Source organism: Zingiber officinale, chromosome 9A (assembly GCF_018446385.1).
Source record: "Zingiber officinale cultivar Zhangliang chromosome 9A, Zo_v1.1, whole genome shotgun sequence".
NCBI lineage: Eukaryota > Viridiplantae > Streptophyta > Magnoliopsida > Zingiberales > Zingiberaceae > Zingiber > Zingiber officinale.
The window spans coordinates 27,883,869-27,909,905 of record NC_056002.1 but is presented as its reverse complement, the minus strand read 5'-3'; the positions used below and the strand labels follow the sequence as shown (position 1 = coordinate 27,909,905).

Sequence of the window (26,037 nt, the reverse complement as noted above, 5' to 3'; positions counted from 1 at the left end):
CTAATTTCAATATGTTTAGTTCTGGAATGATGCACTGGATTTTTTGTTAGGTTAATTGAGCTAATATTATCAATTAAAACTTTTACATTTGTAAGGTTTAAGTTAAAATCTTTTAGGGTGTGCATCATCCATAATAATTGTGCAACGCACTCTCCTATAGCTATATATTCTGACTCAGTTGTGGATAGAGCAACACAGTGTTGCTTTCTACTAAACCAGCTGACAAGTGATGGACCCAGTAGTTGACACCCATCACTTATGCTTTTGCGGTCTAATTTACACCCGGCATAATCAGAGTCATAATACCCTATCAACTCAAAGTTATTGGTTCTGGGATACCAAATTCCTACATCTGTTGTTCCTTTAAGGTATCTAAAGATTCTTTTGACTTGAGTCAAATGAGATTCTTTAGCGCAGGTTTGGTATCTAGCACACATACTAATTGCAAATAAAATATCTGGTCGACTTGCAGTTAAGTATAGTAGGCTACCTATGGCACTCCTATAGTGTTTTAAATCAACTGATTTTTCATTGGGGTCATCATCTAGGATTGTGTTTACTGCCATGGGTGTTTTTATCTCTTTCGTATTTTCCATTCCAAATCTCTTAAGTAATTCCTTAGTATATTTTTGTTGATAAATGTAATTTCCTTCATTTGTTTGTTTGATTTGTAGTCCTAAAAAATAGGTTAATTTACCTACTAGACTCATTTCAAACTCGTGTTCCATTAGGATTGTAAATTCATCTAAAAATTTTGAATTTGTTGAACCAAAGATTATATCATCTACGTAGATTTGAGTTATAAAAATATATTCTTTTATTAACTTAACAAATAAGGTTGGGTCAATTTGACTTTGGTTGAACCCTTTAGAGATTAGGTAAGAAGTTAGTCTTTCATACCATGCCCTAGGTGCTTGCTTAAGTCCATATAAAGCTTTTTTCAATTTGTAGACATAATCAGGGTGTTCTAGACTTTTAAACTCAGGTGGTTGTCCTACGTAGACTTTTTCTTTTATTAGTCCATTTAGAAACGCAGATTTAACATCCATCTGATATAATCTGAATCCTTTATGGGTTGCATAGCTAAGTAGCATTCTAATGGACTCTAATCTGGCTACCGGGGCATAAGTCTCATCATAGTCAAGTCCTTTAACTAATCCATTTAGTCTACTTATGTTTCTGAAATTCGTGTGTGACATTCTTCTATGCCATAATCAGGTTTCTTCTTTTTGTGTTAAGTAACACGTAATTGAAGAAGTGGTTAGGTTGATTGCATAGATGTTGTCTTTTCTAAATCCTTTTAGGCTTATGTTAGGGTTGTCTAGGTGTTTGATTAGGCATTCTGTAGGTAAAAAACCTAACCTTATATCCAGTATCACACAATTGACTAATGCTTAGGAGATTATACTTGAAATTTTCAACAAGTAAAATATTTGTGATAATAAAGTCAATTTTTAATTCGATATTACCTATACCAATTACCTTGAGTTTGCCGTTGTTTCCAAAGGCAACTGTTCCTAGACTTTTGTAAGTAAGTTGAGTGAATTTGGTGTGATATCCAGTCATATGTTTGGAGCAACCATTGTCCAAAATCCACTTAGTTTCCTACAATAGGTAGGAATTGGGGTTAGTCTAAAATTTGTAAATTGAATAGAGTAAATTTTAATTTTAATTTTAATTTTAATTAATTTAATTTAATTAATTTAATTTAATTTTAATTTGATTTAATTAATTTAATTTAATTTTAATTTTAATTAATTTAATTTAATTTTAATTTAATTAATTTAATTTTAATTTAATTAATTTTATTTTATTTTATTTTATTTTATTAATTTAATTTTAATTTGATTTAATTAATTTAATTTTAATTTGATTTAATTAATTTAATTAATTTAATTTAATTTTATTTAATTAATTTAATTTTAATTTTAATTAATTTTAATTTAATTAATTTAATTTATTTTAATTTTAATTACTTTAATTTAATCTTAATTAATTTAATTTAATCTTAATTAATTTTAAATTAATTCCATTTTAGGTTCTTAGTCATCTCACCCGATCTATGTTTTCAATCAAGAAATCCTATAATTTTGTGAGATGAATTAGGTTCAATTTTAGAGTTTGTTTTTAACTTGTGTTAGATTCAGGTTTAACTTTGGGTTCAACAAATAGGCGTTCTTTGGATAAACTTCTGGGCTATGGTGAGTCACTCGAACATCATTAAAGTAACTATGCCTTCGAGGTTTTCCAAATAGTCCTATCCACTGGACTTAGTACAAAACCTTGGTCTAACTGGTTAGGATCCATAAAGGGTAGCTTCGGTCAGTTCCACATAGCCAAATGCACCAGGTCGAAGATATATCTTCCTAGGCATACATAGACTAAGCTTCCCTAACTTACTATCATCCAAAACTTCACTAGTCCATTTTTCAAGTTAAATTTGAACCCTTTTTAACTAGTCCTAGTTACCCTGTCGGGTAGGTTAGTTAGGGTTACCCTGTCGGGTAGGTTAGTTTTGGAGGTGCCAGCTATTCTGGAGCCTCCCCCTGAATTATTTGCCGTTAATTTAATTTTTAGTTCTAGGTTTATGTCTATTTCTTTTATAGTTATAATTTACTTGGTGATAGTCTAAGTTTTGGTGAGTTTTAAAATATTTAGATTTTGAATTTTTTTGTTTAGGTTTGTAGTTTGGTTTTTGATTTGGTTTATTCGAATTTATATAATATATTTTTTCTTTAGGTATGTAGTATTGGTTGAGTCCTACTTGCGTGGTCAAATATGCTTTTGGAATCCAGGCTTTACTCGTTGGTTTGTGTTGGGTTATTAACGATTTAAAAGTTTTATTTGAGTTCGACTTATATCTGAGTCTGGTTTTATTATAACATGCTTTTTGATTATTTAAAATTAGATCTAAGTTTTTAGATCTTGTTGTAAATTTTTCTAGTATTTCTTTTAAATTATTAATTTATGTTTTTAGTGATAGATTTTCCTTCTCAAGTGTTAGATCTTGAGTTGGATTATTACTTACAATTTGTTCCTTAAGGTTTTGATTCTCCTCAAGGAGTACTTTGTTTTCATTTTCTAATTTAATTAATTTACTATTTAAGCAAGAAATAATTTTAAAAAATTTCCGATTTAAGGTTAGGTATACCTCTTCGGAACCTTCGGAAATGAGTACGGACTCGTGGCTCGATTCGGGTTTGGACCCGTTTTCCGACTCGTCTTCCGACTCTGCTTCGTGGGCCATCAGCGCGAGGTGGCTCTGGTGTTTATGATCTTCGGCCTCTGATTCGTCCGAGGAGGAGTCATCCCACGTCACTTTGAGGGCCTTCTTTTGGGTCGGCTTCGTTTTGTCGATCTTCAGTCTTGGACACTCGTTCTTGTGGTGCCCCTTTTTGTTGCATCCGAAGCATGTTACGTTCCTCGAATCGGCTGGAGAACTGATCTTTTGTAGATCCTTCTTGCTGAAGCTTTTCTTCCTCCTGGTGAACATCTTCCTTACCAGGTTCACCAGGTGCTCTTCATCTTCAGAGCTCTGGTCAGAGTCTTTTTCGGGTTCAGGCTTTTTCTTCTTAGAGGAACCTGCATATAAAGCAACACCTTTCTCGGCTCCGACGTTAGTCTGCTCATGTAACTCCAATTCACAAAACAACTCATCCAATTTAAGTTTAGTTAAATTCTTAGAAATTTTGTAGGCATCCACGATGGATGCCCACAGACTATTGTGTGGAAACACGTTTAATGCATACCTGATTAGGTCTCTGTTGTCCATCTGGTGGCCTATCGCGTGGAGCCTGTTGAGGATATCCTTGATCCTCGCGTGCAGCTGACTTGCTGTTTCTCCTTCCTGTATTTTTATATTAAATATTTTATTTAATAATAAATCCCTTTTTGTTACCTTAGCGTCGCTAGTTCCTTCGTGCAGCTCGATCAACTTATCCCGTAGCTCTTTCGCGTTCTGATGCGGTCCGACCCGGTTCAGCTCTTCCCTTGTCAATCTGCATTGCAACGTGTTGATCGCCTTGTTTTCCGTCGACGCTTTCTTCTTTATGTCTGTCGTCCATTGTTCTGGATCAAGCAGATTTCCGGAGTTATCAACTGGCGGTTTGTAAGCTTTTGTGACGCTAAGCCACTAGTCGAAATCCGTCTTGAGATATACCTCCATCCGCTTCTTCCAATACGGGAAATCATCCCCGTTGAATAGGGGAGGACGCACCGTACTAAAACCTTCGATCTGAGACATCCTGCACAGAAGCAAATAACTAGACAAATATCCCAAGACTTGGTCTTGGATTAGTAGTGCGGGAAGAATTGAGAAAAAAGAACTAAATTGGTGTTGCACCAATTTAGATTTAATTGCAACGAAGAAAATTTCTAAAAAGGTAATAATACTAGTTTGGAATTATACGCAAAACTGAAAACCAAAATAAAACGAAAGGGAAAAAAATGTCACCCCCTTGTCTGACTAGTGGTTGCACCAAATCAAAGCGGTACCTGCTCTAATACCACTTGTTGGATCGTAAAGAATCGATAGAGGGGGGGAGGGGGGGGTGAATATCGATATAAAATTTTCGAACGAAGTAAACGCAGCGAAAAAAGAGTAAGGAAAGGAAGAGCAAGGCTAACACAAGTTCTTTTACTTGGTTCGGAGCCTGTGTCAACTCCTACTTCAAGGCCCGCACACAAGGGTGCTTTCGGTGGGCAATTACTAATAATTCAAAATCAAAGTTACAATGAAATTACAGGAATTATTAGAAAATACTGACAATTATGAAAACTAAGACAGGAAGAAATAAAACTTGTTGGTGAGTTTTTGGCAGCGTCGCAGGAGCACTGAAGATCTAATCGTGAGTTGTGTTTTGAGCTCCGCCTTTGACCCTCCTTTTATAGGATGCTCGGGGCGTCTGGATCCCTTCCGGGCACGCTAGTGTGACGTAGCAGTCCCAACCAGCGAGCTCCACGTGTCGACGCCGCGTCTTGGATAAAACTTGCCTCCGGGCGCCCGGACCCCCTTTCTCGAGAAGCTCCTTTTCCTGCATGACAAGATTAGTCTGAGATAATGTATATCCTGCAAAACAAAGTGTTAGCGCAGTTTATAATTTGACATAAAAAGTATGACTTAGATTTCGTCTTTCCGAGACCGGAATCTAGTCATGATCTCGACTTAAAGTTCTGAAATGGTTCTAAGTCAGATCGGCGCCTAAGTTCCCTTCCCGGAAATGCGTCCTCACAGTCACTCCCTTCTAGTGACTTACCTTTACTCACCTGCCAGACGTCCGGTCAGCCCTTCGACCCATCTGGACTTCTCGCCAGCTATCCGGTCAGCCCGTCGACCTAGCTAGACTTCGTGCCAAGCGTCTAGTCAGCCCGTCGACCCGCTTGGATTTCGTGCCAACTATCCGGTCGGCCCGTTGACCTAGCTGGGCTTCATGCCAGACATCCGATCAGCCCGTCGACCTGTCTGGACTTCGCCTGCACACTCGATCAGAGTGTTAGACAACGACAAACCTAACTTAACCTAATTTGTCATTCATCAAAACTTGAGTTAGACCGTTAGTGCTAACCGCACCAACACCTACAAGGAAAGAACAAAGACCAAGCCTGAACATGAAGATGAGTCTAACCAGGATTCAGAAGACGAAGAATACCTGGTGAATCTGGTAAGGAAGATGTTCACCAGGAGGAAGAAAAGTTTCAGCAAGAAGGACTTGCAGAAGATCAACTCCCCAATCAAACCAAGGAACGTGACCTGCTTCGGGTGCAACAAGAAGGGTCACTACAAGAACGAGTGTCCGAGATTGAAGAGCGACAAGACGAAGACAACCAAGGAAAAGGTTCTCAAAGCAACGTGGGACGACTCGTCTTCAGAAGAATCAGAGGCCAAAGATCAGAAGTACCAGAGTCACCTCGCGTTTATGGCTCGCAAAGTAAAATCGGAGGACGAATCGGAAGACGGGTCCGAACTCAAATCGAGCCACGAGTCCGTACTCATTTCCGAAGGTCCCGAAGAGGTATACTCTAATTTGAATAAGAAATTTTTTAAAATAATTTCTTGCTTGGATAAGAAATTAACTACATTAGAAAAAGAAAATAAATTGCTCCTTAAGAAAAATCAAAACCTCAAGAAACAAATCATAAATTCTAATCCAACTCAAGACTTAACACTTAGGAGGAAAATTCAACATTAAAAATAGAGATTAATAAACTAAAAGATCTTCTAGAAAAATTTACAACAAGATCTAAAAATTTAGATCTTATTTTAAATAATCAAAAAGTAACTTACAACAAAACTGAACTTGGCTACAAGTCAAGTTCAAATAAAACATTTAAATAACTAATAACTCAACATAAACAACAAAATAAAGCGTGAGTTCCGAAAGCGTGCTTAACCACGCAAGTAGGAATTACATACCCAAAGATAAATTTATTATGTAAAATCACATAAATCAAATCAAAAACCAAATTATAGATCTAGAACAACAAATTCAAAATCAAAATATCTTAGAACTCATAAAAAATCAGAATATCATCAAGTTAAATATAGTTATAAAAGTAACAGACACAAACTTAGAATTAAAACCTAAAAATAATAGACTAATAATTCAGGGGAGGCTCTAGAATAGCTGGCACCTCCAAAAATTAACCTACCCGACAGGGTAACTAAAACCAATCTGCCCGACAGGGTAATTAGGACTAGTTCAAAGGGAAAATAGTTTAACTTGACCAACGGTACTGGTGAAGTTTTGGATGATAGTACGTTAGGGAAACTATGTCTATGCATGTCTAGGAAGATATGGCTTTGACTTGGTGCATTTGGCTTACTGGAACTAACCGAAGCTACCATTTACGGATCATAACCAGTTAGACCAAGGTTTTGTATTAAGTTCAGTGGATAGGACTATTTGGAAAACCTCGAAGGCATGGTTACTCTAATGATGTCCAAGTGACTCACCATAGCCCAGAAGTTTATCCAAAGAATGTCTATTTGTTGAGCCCAAAACTAAACCTGAATCTAACACAAAGTTAAACCAAACCCTATAACTGAACCTAATTCATCTCACAAAATTATAGGATTCTCTCATTGAAAATATAGAACGGGTGAGATGACTAAGAACATCAAATCTAATAGAACCAAATCGAGTCGAATCGAACCGAACAAAATTAAATTAAATCTAACCAAAAACGAATTAGATCTAATTAAAATTAAACTAAACCAACTCAAATTAAATTGAAAATTCAATTTCAAATTATTTTATCTTAAAAAAATATTTTTTAAAAATCATTTAAAAATTCTTTTTAAAGAAAACTTTAAAAATTATTTTAATAACTTTAAAAATTATTTTAAAAAACTTTAAAAATTATTTTAAAAACTTTAAAAACTACTTTAAAAATTCTTTTAAAAATTATTTTAAAAACTTTAAAAATTCTTTTAAAAAATCTTTAAAAATTATTTTAAAAATTCTTTTAAAAACTTTAAAAATTATTTTTAAAACTTTAAAAATTATTTTAAAAATTCTTTGAAAAACTTTAAAAATTCTTTTAAAAATTATTTTTAAAAAAACTTTAAAAATTCTTTTAAAAATTATTTTAAAAACTTTAAAAGTTCTTTTAAAAATTATTAAAATTATTTTAAAAATTAAAAATTATTATAAAAACTTTAAAAATTATTTTAAAAAACTCTTTAAAAAATTCAGTTTATAAAAAAAAATCAACTTAAAATATTGTTGACTTAAAATTTATATTAATTTAAAATTTTATCTAAACAACTCAAGAATTATTTTTAAGTAAAGATTAAATTTAGACTAACCCTAATTTCTACTTATTATAGAAAATCAAGTGGATCTTGGACAATGATTGCTCCAAACATATGACTGGAGATCACACCAAATTCACCCTACTTATTTACAAAAGCTTAGGAACAGTTACCTTTGGAAACAATGGCAAACTCAAGGTAATCGATATAGGTAACATTGAGTTTAAAATTGACTTCATTATTACAAATATTTTACTCGTTGAAAATTTCAAGCATAATCTCCTTAGTATAAGTCAATTGTGTGACATTAGATATAAGGTGAAGTTTTTGTCTTCGGAATGCTTAATCAAGCACCTAGATAACCCTTCGATAAGTCTAAAAGGGTTTAGAAAAGATAACATCTATACAATTAACTTAACCACTTCTTTAATTAAGTGTTATTTAACACAAAAAGAATAAACTTGGTTATGTCATAGAAGAATGTCACACACAAATTTAAGAAATATAAGCAAACTAAATGGATTAGTTAGAGAATTATCAAAATTACCTAACTTAGACTTAATAATATGTAATGCTTGTCAACAAGATAAGCAAACAAAATCTACTCACAAACTAACCAATCAATCTCAAACCAACTCAATACTAGAATTTCTACATTTAGACTTATTTGACTCCCATGGGGTCAAATCAATAAATGGAAGTTTATACTGTCTAGTAATAATAGACGACTATTTTAGGTTCACTTGGGTAAAATTTTTAAAAAATAAGGATGAAACGTTTGAAATCTTTACAAACTTCTGCAAACAAGTTGAAAATGAAAAAGACCTTAAAATTAAAAGAATTAGAAGTGACAATGGAAGAGAATTTAAAACTCATAACTTTAATAAATTTTATCTTGAAAATGGATACCATCACGAATTTTCGTGTCCTAAAACTCTCCAACAAAATGGAATAGTAGAAAGAAAAAATAGAACTTTACTTGAAGCCTCTAGAACTATGCTGAATGAATACAATTTACCTAAGTACTTCTGGGCAGAAGCTATTAGTACAGTCTGCTATGTGCAAAATAGAACAACACTAAATAAAACCCATAACAAAACCTTTTTTGAAAGTTATTACAATAAATAATCCAATATAAAATACTTTAAAGTATTCGGGTGCCCAGCCTTCATCCTAAACACAAGAGAACACTTAGGAAAATTCACTTCTAAAATAGAAAATGAAATTTTTGTAGGATATTCACTGAACAGTAAGGGTTATAGAATACACAATAAAGTTACATTAAGAATTGAAGAAATCACAAATGTAAAATTTGAGGAATCTAAATAAAACCTAGAATAAACCCAACTTCAGCCAATTGAGTTTATTCAAGGCAACAGTAATCTGGAAGGAACCAATCAAGATTTAAATCATGAAGAAGAACAAGAAATTCAAGAAACTCAACCATCTAGAACCATAAGAGTCAGCCCAAATCATCCTATTGACGAAATAATTGGTGATCCAGATCTAAGGGTTCAAACTAGGTCGTCCTTTAGAAACCTAAGTCAAATCTCTTTGATTTCAAAAATTGAACCCAAAACCATAGCTGAATCTTTACTTGACTCAGACTGGGTCATAGCTATGCAAGAGGAATTAGCTCAATTTGAGCGAAATAAGTATGAGATTTAGTACCACCACCCAAAAATAAGAAAATAATAAAAATAAAATGGGTGTTTAGAAATAAATTAAGCAAAACCGGGGAAATTACTAGAAACAAAGCTAGGCTAGTTGCTAAGGGGTTTAGTCAAGTAGAGGGACTTGACTATGATAAAACTTATGCCTCAGTAGTTAGATTAGAATCTATTAGAATGTTACTTAGTTATGCAACCCACAAAGAGTTCAGACTGTATCAAATGGATGTTAAATCTGCATTTCTAAATGTACTAATAAAAGAAGAAGTCTATATAGGACAACCACCCGGGTTTGAAAGTCTACAACACCCTGACTATGTCTTTAAACTAAAGAAAGTCTTATACGGACTTAAGTAAGCACCTAGGGCGTGGTATGAAAGGTTAACTTCTTACCTAATATCCAAAGGGTTCAACCAAGGTAAAATTGACCCAACCCTATTCGTTAAATTAATAAAAGAGGATATCTTCATAACCTAAATCTATGTAGACGATATAATTTTTGGCTTAACTAACTCAAAGTTCTTAGAGAAATTTACTAATCTAATGGAACAGGAGTTTGAAATGAGTCTAGTTGGAAAATTAACCTACTTTCTAGGTTTACAAATCAAACAAACAAATGAGAGAAATTATATTTACCAACAAAAATACACTAAAGAATTACTTAAAAAATTTAGGATGGAAAACACTAAAGAAATAAAAACACCTATGGTAGTTAACACAATTCTAGATGACGATCCAAATGGAAAACTAGTTGACCTAAAATACTATAGGAGTGTCATAGGTAGCCTACTATACTTAACTGCAAGTCGACCCGATATTTTATTTGCAATTAATATGTGTGATAGATATCAAACTTGTTCTAAAAAATCTCACTTGACTCAAGTCAAAAGAATCTTTAGATACCTTAAAGGAACATCAAATGTAGGAATTTAGTATCCTAGAACTAATAATTTTGAATTAATAGACTATTCTGACTCAGATTACACTGGGTATAAATTAGATCGTAAAAGCATAAGTGGGGGATGCCAACTACTAGGTCCATCACTTGTCAGCTGGTTTAGTAGAAAGCAACACTGTGTTGCTTTATACAACTGAGTCAGAATACATAGCTATAGGTGAATGTGTCGCACAACTATTATGAATGATGCACACCTTAAAAGATTTTAATTTAAACCTAACAAATGTAAAAGTATTAATTGTGTCACGCCCCAGGTAGTCTCTGTCCGAAGAAATTTCGACAGCATCTCCCCTGTACGGGTGACAATATGAATCTCAGTATACATATATCTATACCTCGGCCACACTCGGCCGGAACAATACACACAAATAGTAAACAATCCATGCAGTTATATTCAGAAAAGATGATATAGAAATCAACGAAGATATACGTACACATCCTACTCCACTACAACGAAGAAACGAAATCCACGAAGTAATGAAATATTCGCAGGAAACAGTAAACCCGAATACTTAAGCCTGAATATACAACATCACAAGTATACGTATAAAAGCGAATACAGAAAACGATATCTAGAAATCCTCGCGGCAAAGGGGCTAGCGACTGGAATCTCCCCGACGGCCTCAACCTGAAATGGTAATAAAAACGGGGTGTGTTCAATGAACTCAGCAGGTAATCCAATAGACATGTACAGCAATATATAACTACCAAGAATATCCTAATATACGATCACTAACGATCTGACCACTGTACAGTCTCCTAACAGTATCACAGATATGCATAGGTGAAATAAACTGTAATAACCAGGATAGGCATAAAGTACAGTCTATAGCAAGAATAATAAGAAAATGCATAAGCGAAATAAATGTACTCACTGCGAGGCTTGTATGGCGTCTGAGATAAAAATAGTCGAGCAGCGTATAACTTTGTATCGTATCATCACCAAATGCATCATCATAATTAATGCATCATGCGTATCTGCAAATGACATGGTCACCCCTTGTAGCTCTCACACACAATGGTGAGACCGCGTGGGTAGGGCTGTGCACTCTGCAGTCACTACCCGAAGAGTGAAGTGGACGGGATGCCCGGAGTACACCTATCCTCCAACCTCACTATAGGAGGGAGCGTCTCTCGGTACACAATGATGGGGAGGGACCCGGTGTGCTACCACGCCTATCACACTACCCATGAGTGGAGCCTCCGGTGAACACCACCGAGCAACCTCGCACCACGTGTCTGCACTACCCGTACGATGGTCGCGTGGTGTCGGTCGATGTGGCCGGTGACGAGCTCATGATAATGGAGTCGTCGATCGCCCAGCTATCATGCGATATGGTGCATGCGGCTACAGTATGTCATACCTGAACATATCCTCCTCCATATGCGTAGGTGCCAAAAAAAAGTAAACGCATATATAACAGAGATATAAGCAACATAAATCCAACAACATATAACAAGTACCTACAGCAACTAGTACAGTGGAAAGTAACACTAAATGTACCTATCCATCTCCATGAACATATATGCACATAGCAAAAGATAAAAGCATCCAGTTCTAAGGTAAAGCAACTAACAGAAGAAGCATGTGATAGGTATCAACTAAGCTAAGATCAGGTAAGAGATAAATCTACCATCTACCACTAGTAATTATATATAAACTACACATATCATAAGACACTATCAAGAGATAAGTCAAAGGGTACCCGCCTCAAATAGAAGGTGCAATCCAGTCCTAATCCAATATCGAGATGCTCGTCTCGAATCAAAGTCCTGTGTCAAACAACATATATATTTTATTTAGCTAAATTCAAATGAAATAGCTAAATAAAATCCCTAAAACTAAATTAGGGCAAAACCCTAATCACCATTTAGATTAAAAATCTAAACTTAGATTAAATCCAATAGTTGACTAGGGTTAATTGCCTTAACCCTAATCATTCCATTAGTTTAATCTAAGCAACCAAATCTAATCACAATCAACCACTACTTATAACCTCTAGTAATCATGTAATCCAAATGATACCTAAATCTACACATCATCCACAACTAAATAGTTCACAGAGAGAAGAACTCACCTCACTAATCGAAAGCCACAGGTGATGCTGCTGGAAATCACCTTACGATCACAGTTCCAGCATCACAGCATACAACACCTACTAGAATCAATCGGATCTCACCAACAAGAATTAACTAATCTGATCAAGATTGGAATCCAACACCAATTCTACTCACCTTACCTTGATTCTCAACTGTTGGAAGGAGATCCTGCCGAAACAAGAATACACCACTGAACATACCAAACTACTATTGATGCTGGAACCAATCAATCCACAGAACATCACCTTGCTGGAATTCAGTCGGATCACAACAGGAGGTCAAGCAAGAAGAGGACTGATCCAACAACAATCCTGCTAGCCTCTGCCCGACAACGCAAGAACACCTCACTGATCTCAACCTCTTCAACTGAATTCCCCAATCATCCGCAAGAAGAGAAAACCCAATCTGATCAGGAGAAAAAAAATCCAGCACAAGAAGAGTAAGAAGAACCCTAATCTAGCTAAAATCCTTGAATCAACATAGATCTAACGAAGCCTTACCTCTCTAGATCACCTCCCGATGGCATCACTGTCCGATCCGGCTAGAGAAGACGTGGATCGCTCCGTAAATAACTAGAGGAAGATGAACGAGGGAGTCGGTAGGTTGGGAGATGACATGGACCTTGTTCCTCACCGCGCCCTAGCCACCAAGGGGTTGTCGTTCGGCCGCAAGCACCACCGGAGCAGAGACCCCTCGGCCGAAGAAGATCTAGGCTCCGCCGTGCTCCAGCAAGCTCCGACGAACGAGGATGATCGCCAAAGGAGAAGCTCCGCTCCCGTCGCCTCCGATTCGTCCGCGAGAGAGAGGCAGCGTGAGCAGAGGGGATCGGGGCAGAGAGGGGAGAAGGCTCGGGTTCGGGGAAATGCTCAAACGCCGTTTGGGGAAAGAAAATAAAAGGGAAAAGGTTTTATAAATAAAACATTTCCTTAATTAAACGAGTATCCCAAACAGGCTTAATCCGAACCTGAAATTGATCCCCTCAAAACTCGTCTTACGAGCTCCGAAAAATTTCCAAAAAAATTCTAAAAATTTCGGAAAAATTCTATAAGGCTATTTCTCAAATAACCCTATTAATTAAATTTTCCGAGATCTCACAAATTGATAACATCAGCTCAATTAATTTAACAAAAAATCTCGTGCATCATTCAGGAACTAAACACATTGAAATCAGACATCATTTTATTATGGATCATGTCACTAAATGAGATATTGAACTCTAATACATTGAGTCCAAGTCTAACTTAGCTGACATATCTACCAAACGCCTCCCTGAAAGTGAGTTTAGCAATCTACGTCGAAAGTTTGAAATGTGTTTAATAGACTACAACTCTTAAATTACAAAAACTGTTTTAAAAAATAATGCTTTTAAATTCTAGGTTAAATCTTTCAAAATTCTCCATTTTTAGAATTTCAAAAATAATTTTAGCCTTAAACTAGGTCAATCCCTTAGAAAGCATGTTCCTATAGGACTAGAATTTGAGCATCTCACCAACACACTAGGACTACCTTTTTTGTGATTGTCGAACATAGAAAGGGGTGAGATGCATAGGCAGATTGCCTGGACTTAAGATACTTATTTCAGTACATCGATATAAGTTTGGGCGTTAAATACAAAACAAACATCAATCAGGTTAAGTCATTCAGCTTAGTCAAACACTAACTGATTATAATTGACTTAACTTGACTAACCAAGTGAAAGCTATTGTTCTCTGACAATTAGTAAGTAACTAATTGGTTAGACAATTTTTGTGATGTCAGGTTCAGGGGGAGGATTAATTATTTTTCATACTTATTTTTCATTATTTTTGAAATTAGCCTTTGAAAAATATTTTCTTAATTTGATTTTAAACTAACTTTTTATGGATCCATTTTTTTAAAAAAAATTGGTTTTGAAAACATATGTTTGAAAATTGATTTTACAAACTTGGTTTTGAAAATAAATTTTACTTAGTTTTAGAATTTGTTTTCAAAGTTGGATTTTCCAAACATAGTTTTGAAATTGATTTAAAAAGTTAGATTTTACAAACTCAGTCTTGAAAATTTTACTTAGTTTGATTTGAAAATTAGACTTCACCTTAATAATCTCCCTTTTGTAAAAATGCTATATTTGAAAAATATGTTTTAAATTTGCAAAGCTTATTTCGAAAATTAGGTTTAAAATTTTTACAAAGTTATCTTTCTAAAGTTTTAAAACTTAGTTAGTTTTTTTTGAGAAAGCTAAAGACTAAAGTTTTAAGTAAAATATTCTATGTTTTCTACTTTAGACTCCCCCAAGTCAATCTGACTTTAATTCTTTGATTTTATTTTACTTCCCTGAATCACCTATTTTTCTGTGTTATTTTTTTTATGAATGTCAAAGGGGGAGGGTTAGGTGACTTAAGTTAGTTAAAAATAAATCAACAAAATACCAAATAAGACTAACTTAAAAACCTTATCATTGCTTGTTCACTTGCATATTTTTAACTAACTTAACCTGGGTTGTCATTATATTAAAAAGGAGGAGATTATTGGTGTGGTTAGTACTAACGGTCTAACTCAGTTTTGATGAATGACAAAGTAGGTTAAGTTAGTTTCATATTGATCTAACACTTCTATGAAGTGTCCAGGAGAAGCCCAGACGGGTCGACGGGCTGGCCTAACGTCTGACACGAAGTCCAGCTAGGTCGACGGGCCGACCGGATAGCTGGCACGAAGTCTAGACGGATCAACGGGCTGACCAGACGTTTGGCAAGAAGTCTAGCTAGGTCAAAGGGCCGACCGGATAGCTGACACGAAGTCTAGACAGGTCAAAGGGCTGACCAGGCGTCTGGCAGGTAAGTTGAGGTAAGTCACTCGAGGGAGGTGACTGTGAGGACGCGTTCTCGGGAAGGGAACTTAGGCGTCGATCCAACTTAGAAACATTTCAGAACTCTAAGTTGAGATATTGACTAGATTCTGATCTCGGTGAGACATAATATAATTACTATTCTATTTAATTATAAACTGTGCTAACACTCTATTTTGTAAGATATATCATTTACATTTATCTCCGGACTAACATTTTCTTACAGGAAGGAGATTGCTGGAAAACAAGGGTCCGAGCGCCCGGAGGTAAATTTTATCCTCAAACGTACATCAACACTTGGAGCTTCATGGTTGGCTGGGTTACGTCACACTCCAGGCGCCCGAAAGGGATCAGGGCACCCCGAGCCTCCTATATAAGGAGGGTGAGGCCTGGAGCAAAGTACAACGAATAACAAGATCTTCTAACGATTGCTCTGCCGTGCTACGCTCCTGTGATGCTGCGAAGCTCCTCTGACAACCCGCATCTTTCTTTTTTTTATTCCTTATTGTTGTCGGTAATTTTTTTTTTAAGCAATTGTACTTTCATCTATAATATTTTGAATTGCTAGTGGATTGCCCAACGAAATCACTCAACGAGTGCGGGCCTTGGAGTAGGAGTCGACCAAGGCTCCGAACCAAGTAAATTGCTTTTGTGTTAGCGTTGTTATTTTCGTGTTTATTCCGCTGCACACTCTCGCTTAAATTTTTAATCGCTATTCGCACCCCCCCTCTAGCGAATTCACGATCCAACAACTTTTATTCATTTATATGAATTATGCCGCTAACCTTAGTGTTACTATTGCTTTTCCAATTGCTTCTCAAGGTTGAAATAGGCAAATAACTCATTTGCTTTTGTGGGTTGCTTTGGGTTGCTTACTGTTAAAGAACTATTCACTTTCAAACATTTGGAAATGTTTTTTTGTTCTTCATCTTTACTTCCTTTGTACAAGATATATGGTCTTAAGGGAGTCTTGAATTTTTTCTATAAAATGAATATCTATATTTCCCTATTTTTGTTGCCTTTTGGATATGTTTTTGCAGCAATATAATTTTTTTACTTGTTAAATTTAGTAATTGCTAATGAATGGTCTTCATTTTTTTTTTTTTTAAATTTTGGTTAACAGAGAAGAGCACTCTATTAAACCATTTATTTGACACCAACTTCCGAAAGATGGATGCTTTCAGGAGAAGGCAAGTTCTTGAATTCTTGTATATATATATATATATATATATAATCAATTTTAGTGCTACTGATATATGAGTTATTTTAGATCACAAACCACAAAAGGCATTTGGTTAGCAAATTGTGTTGGGATTGAACCATGTACAATTGCTATGGGCTTAGAAAGTACTGATAGACAAGAACGAGGAGAGGTATTATTCTCAACCAAACTATTGAACTCACAATAGGTCTCTTTTGGCATAGGATTAAGCATTTTATCTTGTGAAGTTCTAGATATGACTAAGAGGTGCCCTTATCTTAGAATGATTTTTAGGCATATAGAGTAAAATTCTCATTATTTACAAACTTCTAACATTTAACAAAATTAGTCAATGTCATGAGAAATTCAACTTGTTCAAGACATTCTTTTAGAAAGCTCGCTGTCATGATTGCAACTATTTGATACTTTATGAAGTTGGTTAAGAATCATGTAGTTTTCATTAACAAGTTAATTAAGAAGCTATGTTTGCAATGCTGAGGACTTGAATCGTAGAGCAGTCACCTTGAAAACATCTGAGTATAAGCTTGTTGAATCTAGTTCACAATTGTAGTTGTTTACCTTTTCTCTCCTTTGTTTACCTTAATTGGCTTTTTTACTCCATTTCTCAGTCTGTCGATAACACAACTTTGAGTTGTATTTCTACTTTGTTCAGGATGATACTGCCTTTGAGAAGCAGAGTGCTCTTTTTGTTTTAGCAGTTCTGATATAGTCCTAATAAACATGTAAGTTCATTTTCATTATGCATCAAACGCTACCTTTGTCTAGAACAAGGGCGAGCATTTGCCTCTATGATATAGGTGGTGCCATGATATTGGTCAAAAACAAGTGGCAAACAAGCCTCTTTTAAAGACCATCTTCCAGGTTATCTTTTATTATCTTAATCTTATTCCCATCTTACAACAACTTTTTTACATATACTTAATTTGAGTTTTGCTTAGTTGCTTTCATTTACCTCATGACAGGTGATGCTGAGACTGTTTAGTCCTCGTAAGACCACTCTACTATTTGTTATACGAGATAAAACAAGGGTGAGCATTTTCATATGTGCATTGTTCAGCTTCCGTATTGGAGACTCCTAATCCAATGAAAATGAGTATTCATGTGCATTTTTTATATGTCGAGATCTCTTGGTGTCTTATCAAAGGGATGGAAATATTGGACTTTTTGATGGAGCTGGTGTGGGAAGACTGGATTTATTATGGAATTGATGATCAACAATGTTGGAAAAGGTTGACATGGAAGAATCAACAAGTGAGAAAGAGGAGTCCAATAAAATTCTACAAGTTGAAGATTATGATGGGGCTTGGGTTGACAATTAGGGTTGTAAATGAACCAAGCGTTCGTGAACAAGCTTGGTGTTCGACTTGGTAAGAGCTTGTTTATGTTCATTCAATATACATTAAATTAATTAAACAAACAAGCTTGAATAGCTCGTTAAGCTAAACAAATAAGCTTGAACACATATGTGTTCAGCTCGTTAACGTTCGTGAACAACATTCGTGAACAATGTTCATGAACAACATTTACGAACAATGTTCATGAACCATATTTATTAATAAAACTCTTTTCAATATGCTAAATAAACAATAAAATAAAATAAAATAAATAAATAAATTTAAATTATCAATCTTAATAACCAATCAAACAATTAAAAGTTTTAAACAACCAAACAAGCTTGAATTGAGAGCTTGATAACATCTAAACGAACCAAGCTCAAACCAAGCTCAAGCCAAGCTCGAACCAAACTCAAGTCAAGCTTGAATTGAGAGCTTGATAACATCTAAACGAACCAAGTTCAAACCAAGCTTAAGCCAAGCTTGAATTGAGAGCTTGAAAACATCTAAACGAACCAAGCTAAAGTCAAGCTTCAAACAAGCTCAAGCTCATAAAAAATAAACCAAGCCAAGCTTGAACACTCATTTCAAAAGTTTGGTTCATTTTAAGCTCGGCTTGACTCGGCTCAGCTCGGCTCGATTATCTTATCAAACAAGCTTGAACACCCCAAAGCTCGGCTCGGCTCGGCTTGTTTACAGCCTTATTGACAATAATTACTTGCAATCCTATATGCCATAAACCACCATCACAAGTTTCTAGTCTTTTTACTATTGTTCATTAGTTGTAAATGGAGTTTATTTGTTTATTTGTATTGGGATAAATTTTATTTGAATATTAGACATGTTTATTCTTTTGTGATAGTAATTCTTGTATAAGTAACATTTTGAATGACATTGATGTGAAGAATATTCTTTCTTTTGTGATTATGATTTTTATTATATATTTATATTGAAATATGATATATTGGTATTACAAGATAATAATTTAAAAGATAACGGTTTAAAACTGTTGTTGTTGTCTATCACCCTCAAAGACAACGGTTAAAAACCGTTGTCATAGCCCCAAAAACGGTTGTAACTGACAGTGTTATTAAAAATGCTCTAAACAACAACGGTTTTAAACCGTTGTCTTTTCATTCAAAGATAACGGTTTAAAATCGTTGTAAAACTGTTGTCTTTTTATTCAAAGACAATGGTTTAAAATCGTTGTCGTAACCTCCACTTTTAACAACACTGCCAATTACAACGGTTTTAAAGGGCATATGACGACAGTTTTTAACCATTGTCTTTTAATGTTTTTGTTGTAGTGACGCTCACCTCCAGTGCCACCACCAACTTATCTTAGGGCTAACACGGAGGAGGTAAATCACGGACGGCTACTAGCCTTTGAAATAGTGACTAGCACATAAAGGAAGAAGATGAAGGAATTTTAAACATTAATAAATGTCTGAGCCCGGGTTCGAACTCGAAACCTTTAGTGTGTGAGATGTTACCAACTACACCACCCAGACTTAGCCAATGCAATTAATATCTATATGGATGGTTGCTCTAATAGATCTTTAGTAAATTTTCACCGGATATAAAATATTTCATTAGATGTCTGGCCTCTTCCATACACAGGTGTTGCTGCACTAGGATAAATACCCCCATGATTTATCGAATTTCAAAAAATGTAGAGCCATCTTTAAAAGACCTCTAACATGACGACTTTACTTTCTGCTCCCACAGTTAGATCAGTTTTGCAAAAGGTGAATCCATCACCTTGGCGCCCCCCACAACTGCCCCGCGCCATTAGAAGAGAGTAAATTAGGAAACCAAAGTTAGCCATCATATGGAAGGATAATTTATCTAACTTTACCGAGATTCGACTCTGGTTCAATTTTATAAATCTGTCATATAATAACCAACTCGATTATACCCTAAACCTTCCAATAGTTTGATCGGCCTCTAACTAGGGGTGGTTAATGGGCTCGTAATTTTTGGCGAGCTTGTGGGTATAGGCTACAGCTACATTTATTCAAGTTTAATCTTAGCCATTGAATCATATTAGAGTATCCATTAGGTGATATTTAGAGGGGATATTTCTCCAAATATCTCCCAATCTCAAATATTCATCATTGGAAGGAGATATTGGGGAGAAGATTTGAAATCGTCGATGATAGAATTTGAAATATTTGAAAGTGAGATATTTAATAGGTGAATCTTATAAATATTTAGTTGGTAGGATATTTGATTATAAAATGTAAGATATTTTAAAAATAAGATATTTAATTGAAGGTGTGAATATAGAATCTATAAATATTAATATATATATATATATATTACAGAGGCACTTAAGGATCTAAATCACTCGTCATACGAGTCTAGCCCTATCCCACTCGTAGATTACTGTCCATTATTGCTGGCCGAGCCTATGCGACTTATGGCGCACCAATAAAATGACGTATTAGATCTCACATGTATATCACAAATGCACTTTTGTAGCACATAATTACAGATCTAACCAACTTGGCATAGCCATCTTATTCTACGGAGAATTATTATTTATGCGATTTGATTGATAAAGAAAGAAGCCAACTTAGTCGAAGCTACCTACCAAACCCTTGACGAACTTTCTACTCGTGTTTTTTTTTCTGACATTAACTATTCGCCGATTAATCTTAAAATAACCGATTTAATTTTATAATTTTTTTACTAATTATTAGAGCAAATTAAAAAATATTCATAATAGATGACTATTAATTATATATTTTTAATCAATCATCTATTTAAAAAAATATTAATTAAGTTAAAATTTAATTCTTAAATATCAAAGTGAGAAGATGCCCGAAGCTGTACTATTGCCCTGGGTGACTTTTCTACCTTCCATCATTGATTAGTTAGCCATCCACCAAAAACGCTTAATTTATTTGAAAATGTAAATTCAATGAATAACACAATTAATATTTTTTTTATTCATCAACAATAGGCGAATAAATAATTAAAAACTGGGGTAGAGTTAGGTCGAAATCCTTGACTAAAGCCAAAAATAATTAAAAATAATAATAACTATTATTCCATCGTGTGTATCTCCCTCACTACGTGGCTCCACTTGACTGGCCTAAAAATATGGGGGCATTTATATTTCGTGCACAAAACGAGAGGAGAATGGTTTGGGTGGATGGACGACGCCGCGTCGAACGGGTAAAAAGTTAATTACCCAGCGGAATGAGGACACGTGTCCGCGTGCGAGTCACACCGAGTCAAAACTCGCGGGGTGTCTGCTCCTCGCTCTTTATCAAGTCAAGACGACGACGCCTTCGCGTTCTTGCTGTGGTCTCTCCTCCTCCTCCTCCTCCTCCTCCCCCATTTCCGCTGGTTTTCCGCTTCTTGCCTTCGTTTCGTCCGCTCCGGCTTCATCTCTCGCTGGATTCCTCGCAAAAATTCAGTTCTTCGGCGTCGGATTGACTTGGATTACCGGTTGCTGCTCTTTGTCCGCTGAATTTTGGTCAGCATTTGGTGGAGATTGGCTTGTCGGCGGGAGATCTGGCGGGCAGATCGTAGGGGTCGTTCGTCGTTGATTGGTACGGGGAAAATAGGGCGAAAAGCCTCCCGTTTGGAGCATTAGCAACGTTCTTCCATTGTTCTTGGTCGTCTGAAGCGTCATTGGAGTTGTTGGGGATGGGAGCGAGGGGGATCCGAAGTAGCTCTCGCGTCCTGTCCGATAGTTTCGTCGATGGATCAGATTACGCTTCGTGGGAGAGCAATATGATCCAGACGGGCACCTCGTCCTCTTCTGAGACATCTTTTTCATCGGATTCCCCTCCCAAGGCGAATTACATAGAGCATCGGGTGTCCAAGATGGATACGCTTCCTGGCGTCGCCATAAAGTACGGGGTTGAGGTACTTGATTTCAGTTTGCTTTCTTGCTCATCTTTGCCGCTCTCAGTTTAGTTCTTTGCTCCATGTTTGAGCATAACAAATTAGTTTTGGCTTGAAGTAAAAAACCAACAACAACAATTATTCGGATCAAAGTTCTACTTTCTATTCAATTTGACATCCATTCCATGTGTTTTTGTCTTATTTGTCTATGGTAAATATAAATCCGTAAGTTTTTTTTATCATAGAAGTATGGATTAGAGTAGTTGGATGAAAAAAAAAAAAAATGGAAGGATGGATTGACATGTTTGAATGAATAAATAGGTGAATGAATATTCTTTAATTTATCTCTCGGCCTGATTAGCACGATCAGTTTGCTTGAACTAATTGGACTGTTAAGTCCTCTTGACCCAACTGGCCTATCAAGTTTGCTTGACTGTGTGGTTCCTAATTGACCCATTGGCCCTGCCAAGTTGTTTGGTCCAATTAGCCCTACCTACTAGTTCAATTTGATCACCCATGCTGATTGCCCGATCTTATTCCCCATCAAGCTTTCTCAGTCCAATTGTCTCATCCAACTCACTTGATCCATACAAACTGATCAAGCCAACTAACTAGCTCAGCCTGACCAACTAAGGTCAGTACTTGCAAGTTCATTGTTGGGGCTTGATGATGAGGATTAGTGCTGATAAACATTTTAGGATCGAGTGAGCATTATTTTATAACAAGTCATGAATGGGTATTATTTTGTAAGAAGTTATGAGTGTACATATTTTGGTGTGGTCGAAGAGTTTTTAGTTTTATCTGATTTTGGTGGAACTAAAATGATGAAGGTTTTTCATTGTCTCTATAATCCTCTGTAAGTCATCCTTCCAGTTTTGCATGTGAGTTAAGTATGCCTTAAATATGCTAATTCAATTTGTATCATGAAATAAACATTCAGAAAGTAGGTGTTATTTACTTGCATATTATCAATACACTTTCTTGTCATTTTGGAACTCATTATGTGATTTGTAGAAAGTGAAATAATGTCTGTTTTTCCAACTTAGAAGGATCTACTTACTTACCAGTTATATTTATTGGTTTAACGTGGTTGATTTTTTAATTTCTTTATGTTTTAGTTTATCCTATCCTATATTCCAATTGATGGTTGTAAGAAAATTTTTCTTTGATGTTTTAGGTAGAAGACATCAAACGCTTGAATGGCTTAATGACTGATATTCAAATGTTTGCACATAAAACTTTGTTGATTCCATTGCCAGGAAAGCATCCTCCATCAAATTGTCTGTCTGACAATTCAGTTGCTGATAGGTACTTCCCTTTTTTATTACTAAGTTTTACATGTTATCACCCTCTACGATAGGGTAAAGTTGTTGCAGTTTAAAGTCAACGTTACCATGGCTTAAGTTATGCACTTGTTATGAACTTTTTCCTTTCTCACCTTTCAAAAACTCTTTGAATTGGTGTATTTTCTTCTGCTTCTGCAATATTTTGCATTGTATTTTGGGCATGCTGTAATAGCATCCTGAACTTAATGATTCATTAAAGAACCTTCTGTGGTCCAGTGCCTCTGCTGAATAATATCTAATGACAGAATGCACACCAACATTTAGCAACACAATTTGTATTTTTGAATAACTTATCTTGCACTTTTGTAGCTTGGAAATGAGTCAACATCTCACCTTTTGTTCAATTGTAAACATACAAAGTGAACATACAAACTAAGAAACACAACTCTACTACAAATATTTGAATTACCAAAAACTTGTGAAGATATTCTTCTAAACAATTTAGCTGTCAAATTAATGCGAACACTGGAATGTCCGTGCAGAAGAGCACACCTAACTTGGCTTTGACAAACATAAACAAGTATAATACTGTGTAATCACTCTCAGTTGCCCACTAGAACTCTTCTGTTTATTCATCCAGATTGCTGCAATGTGATATACCTAATACTTAACAAGTTTAACATTATGCTAACAAATATCATGAATCTCTTGTTTTCAACATAACCTTTTACATGTGGAATATCTTGTAAATAATCTTGTAGATTAATGGACTCTGGAGCTTTTGCCATTCCATTTTTCCTAAAAATAATAATAATAATAATAATAAATAAATAACAGAATTGTATCTGGCAATACTGTGAGTTTTAGCCATACTGACTCGTTAAAAAATGGAGATCATTAGTTGCGAAGCTTCTATGTTTTTTTTTTTTAATTTGTTGGTCTAAAATTTTATTTAAAATAACTTGACACACTTTGAAGTGTGAAGGAGTGTGCTGAGTGTCAACATAACACAAAAATTATGATGTTTCAATTAAAGGCCAAATTTTTAGCATGAGGTGTACTTTAAACCTTTGGAGGATTCGTCATTAGCGATAAATGCACTGTCTAATCTGCTAGTAATTAGTATTTACTCTCTAGCTAATTCACTACCATATCTTCTTTTCAATGATTTTCTATATTCTGTTGAGGAGACTCAATGATATTAGGTACTATTGGAATAAGGTATCAGTTTGCTTTCAAATAAAAGTTTCTGAGATTTGTAAACAGTAACGAGCCTTTTTGAACCTTTTTCTACTTGAACATTATTCTTATAAATTTTGTTTGTCATATGACGCCAACAGTCCTTCGAGAGATCATACTCCTCCACCCTGTCGTTTTGGTGCTGATGTGCTGGATTTGTTGGACTCAATGAAGACAAAAACTTACCCAAGACAGATCTCCTCAGCAATGAGCAGCCTGCAATCATATTATGGTTTCACAGAACTCAAAAAGGGCTCAGCTCTTCAAGGTTATGAGATGACTGTGTATCGAACAGGTGGTAGCTGCTCTGATGATGAAATTTGGTCCACGGACCCACCATTTTCTGATTCACACTCGCATCAGGATTGGAAAACTACAAGTTTGATCAATGGTTTCTTAGCACTAAACAGCAAGTCTAAAAAGAACCACACCATTTCAAATAATGCTGAGAGCATCGACATGGAGAATTCTATCAGGAGGCGGCAAAAAGGCGACGCAAATGAGTCTCTGTCCACCCCAGAATTGCAGTTCAAAGAGGAGAATGACAGTGGATTTTCAGGATGGAAAGGAAAAGGCTTGGCAGCAAGACCAAAACTGCCTAGCAAAACTGAAATAGACATGGCCGTATTAGATGTTACCTCAAATGGAGATTCTTTCATATATGCTGGGTCTTCTCCTGTTAGAAAATCATTCAGCACGCCAGCCTTGCAGGAAAACGAAAACAGTTCCTTCATTTGGCCAACAAGTACTTGGACCTTGAAGACCGAAGACCTCGTCAGGCCCTTGCTTGTTGGCTTGCCGATACCAAGAAGCATCTGGAAGAACAAAGCGGCTGTTGATTGATCATTAGCGTTAGAGCCTCTGCCCTATTTCTGGTACAGTGGATGAATCGGGCAGGTCGCAGGCCTTGAATTAAGGCATTGCAGTATTTATTGCCAAAAGACACAGAAGTGGATTATGAAGTAGGGGTAAATGAAGCAAGAGCTGAACTGATTGAGAGTCTTTTTGATTTGCCATCATTTTCTAAATAAGTTCTTTGTTATACCAGTGCGAATACCTTTTTTTTTGTATATACCCATTTGTTCGAGTGGGGGAGAATACAACGGTCATTGAGTTCTTACTATTGCGACCATAAGAAATATATGCTATTTCATTACTTGCCCATATTAATTTGCTCTAGTTTAGTGTTATCAGGTGGTACAGGTGAACAACATTGTTAGTTTTGATCAACAATCATTTCTACATTTCATCATGCATGTTAATTTTTAATTTTCTACAGGTTGGTTTGACTAATGCACTTAATTGGAGCAATGTTTTGGTTATGATTTTTTTATATATATACATAATCTAGATGTTTGGATTTCACCTGACTAACCTTAGAAGTAGGTAGCTTTTATCTCCGGTTCACCTATTAGGTAGATCTGAAGTACAACTTATGAAGTCATCTCATTTGAGATTCAAACTTGATTCTCATATTATTCCTTTAAATACTTTATCATGCATCACACCCGTGGGGGCAAGTATATTAGATTGATTTGTTGATCCAACCACTAAATAAGTGATCCAAAATTTATTTAGTTTGATTACCAACTCCATGTTTAAAAATATGTCTATGTGCTATTCTGACATAGATGAGTGCCAAGATGCCAATTTATAAAACGAAAAGCGTCGAGTATAATTTGACAATACATATATCATACAAACTTATTTCTTCAAAAGATAATAACAAATTAAATTCTGAAAAATATTATACGATTAAGTTTACTCTTCAAATTATTCTCGAGTCTATA

At 35.4% G+C, this 26,037-nt stretch overlaps 1 protein-coding gene and 1 long non-coding RNA gene across 3 annotated transcripts; one reads left to right on the top strand and one right to left on the bottom strand.

The window, feature by feature from the left end:
• Nucleotides 1-12,098: 12,098 nt before the first annotated feature.
• Nucleotides 12,099-13,354, bottom strand: LOC122020520. Of its 2 annotated transcripts, none has more exons than XR_006122242.1 (4): nt 12,982-13,354; nt 12,617-12,886; nt 12,460-12,537; nt 12,099-12,154 (listed from the first exon to the last, which is right to left on the bottom strand). It is a non-coding gene; the product is annotated as an uncharacterized LOC122020520 (long non-coding RNA). The 2 variants fall into 2 exon arrangements; XR_006122243.1 differs by having other exon boundaries at nt 12,101-12,154; nt 12,622-12,886.
• Nucleotides 13,355-21,149: 7,795 nt separating this feature from the next.
• LOC122020509 lies at nt 21,150-25,409 on the top strand. Its single transcript, XM_042578464.1, has 3 exons — nt 21,150-21,743; nt 22,900-23,030; nt 24,349-25,409. Exons 1-3 carry the CDS (start codon nt 21,522-21,524, stop codon nt 25,088-25,090), a joined length of 1,095 nt encoding a protein of 364 aa, XP_042434398.1. The 5' UTR covers nt 21,150-21,521; the 3' UTR covers nt 25,091-25,409.
• Nucleotides 25,410-26,037: the final 628 nt, after the last annotated feature.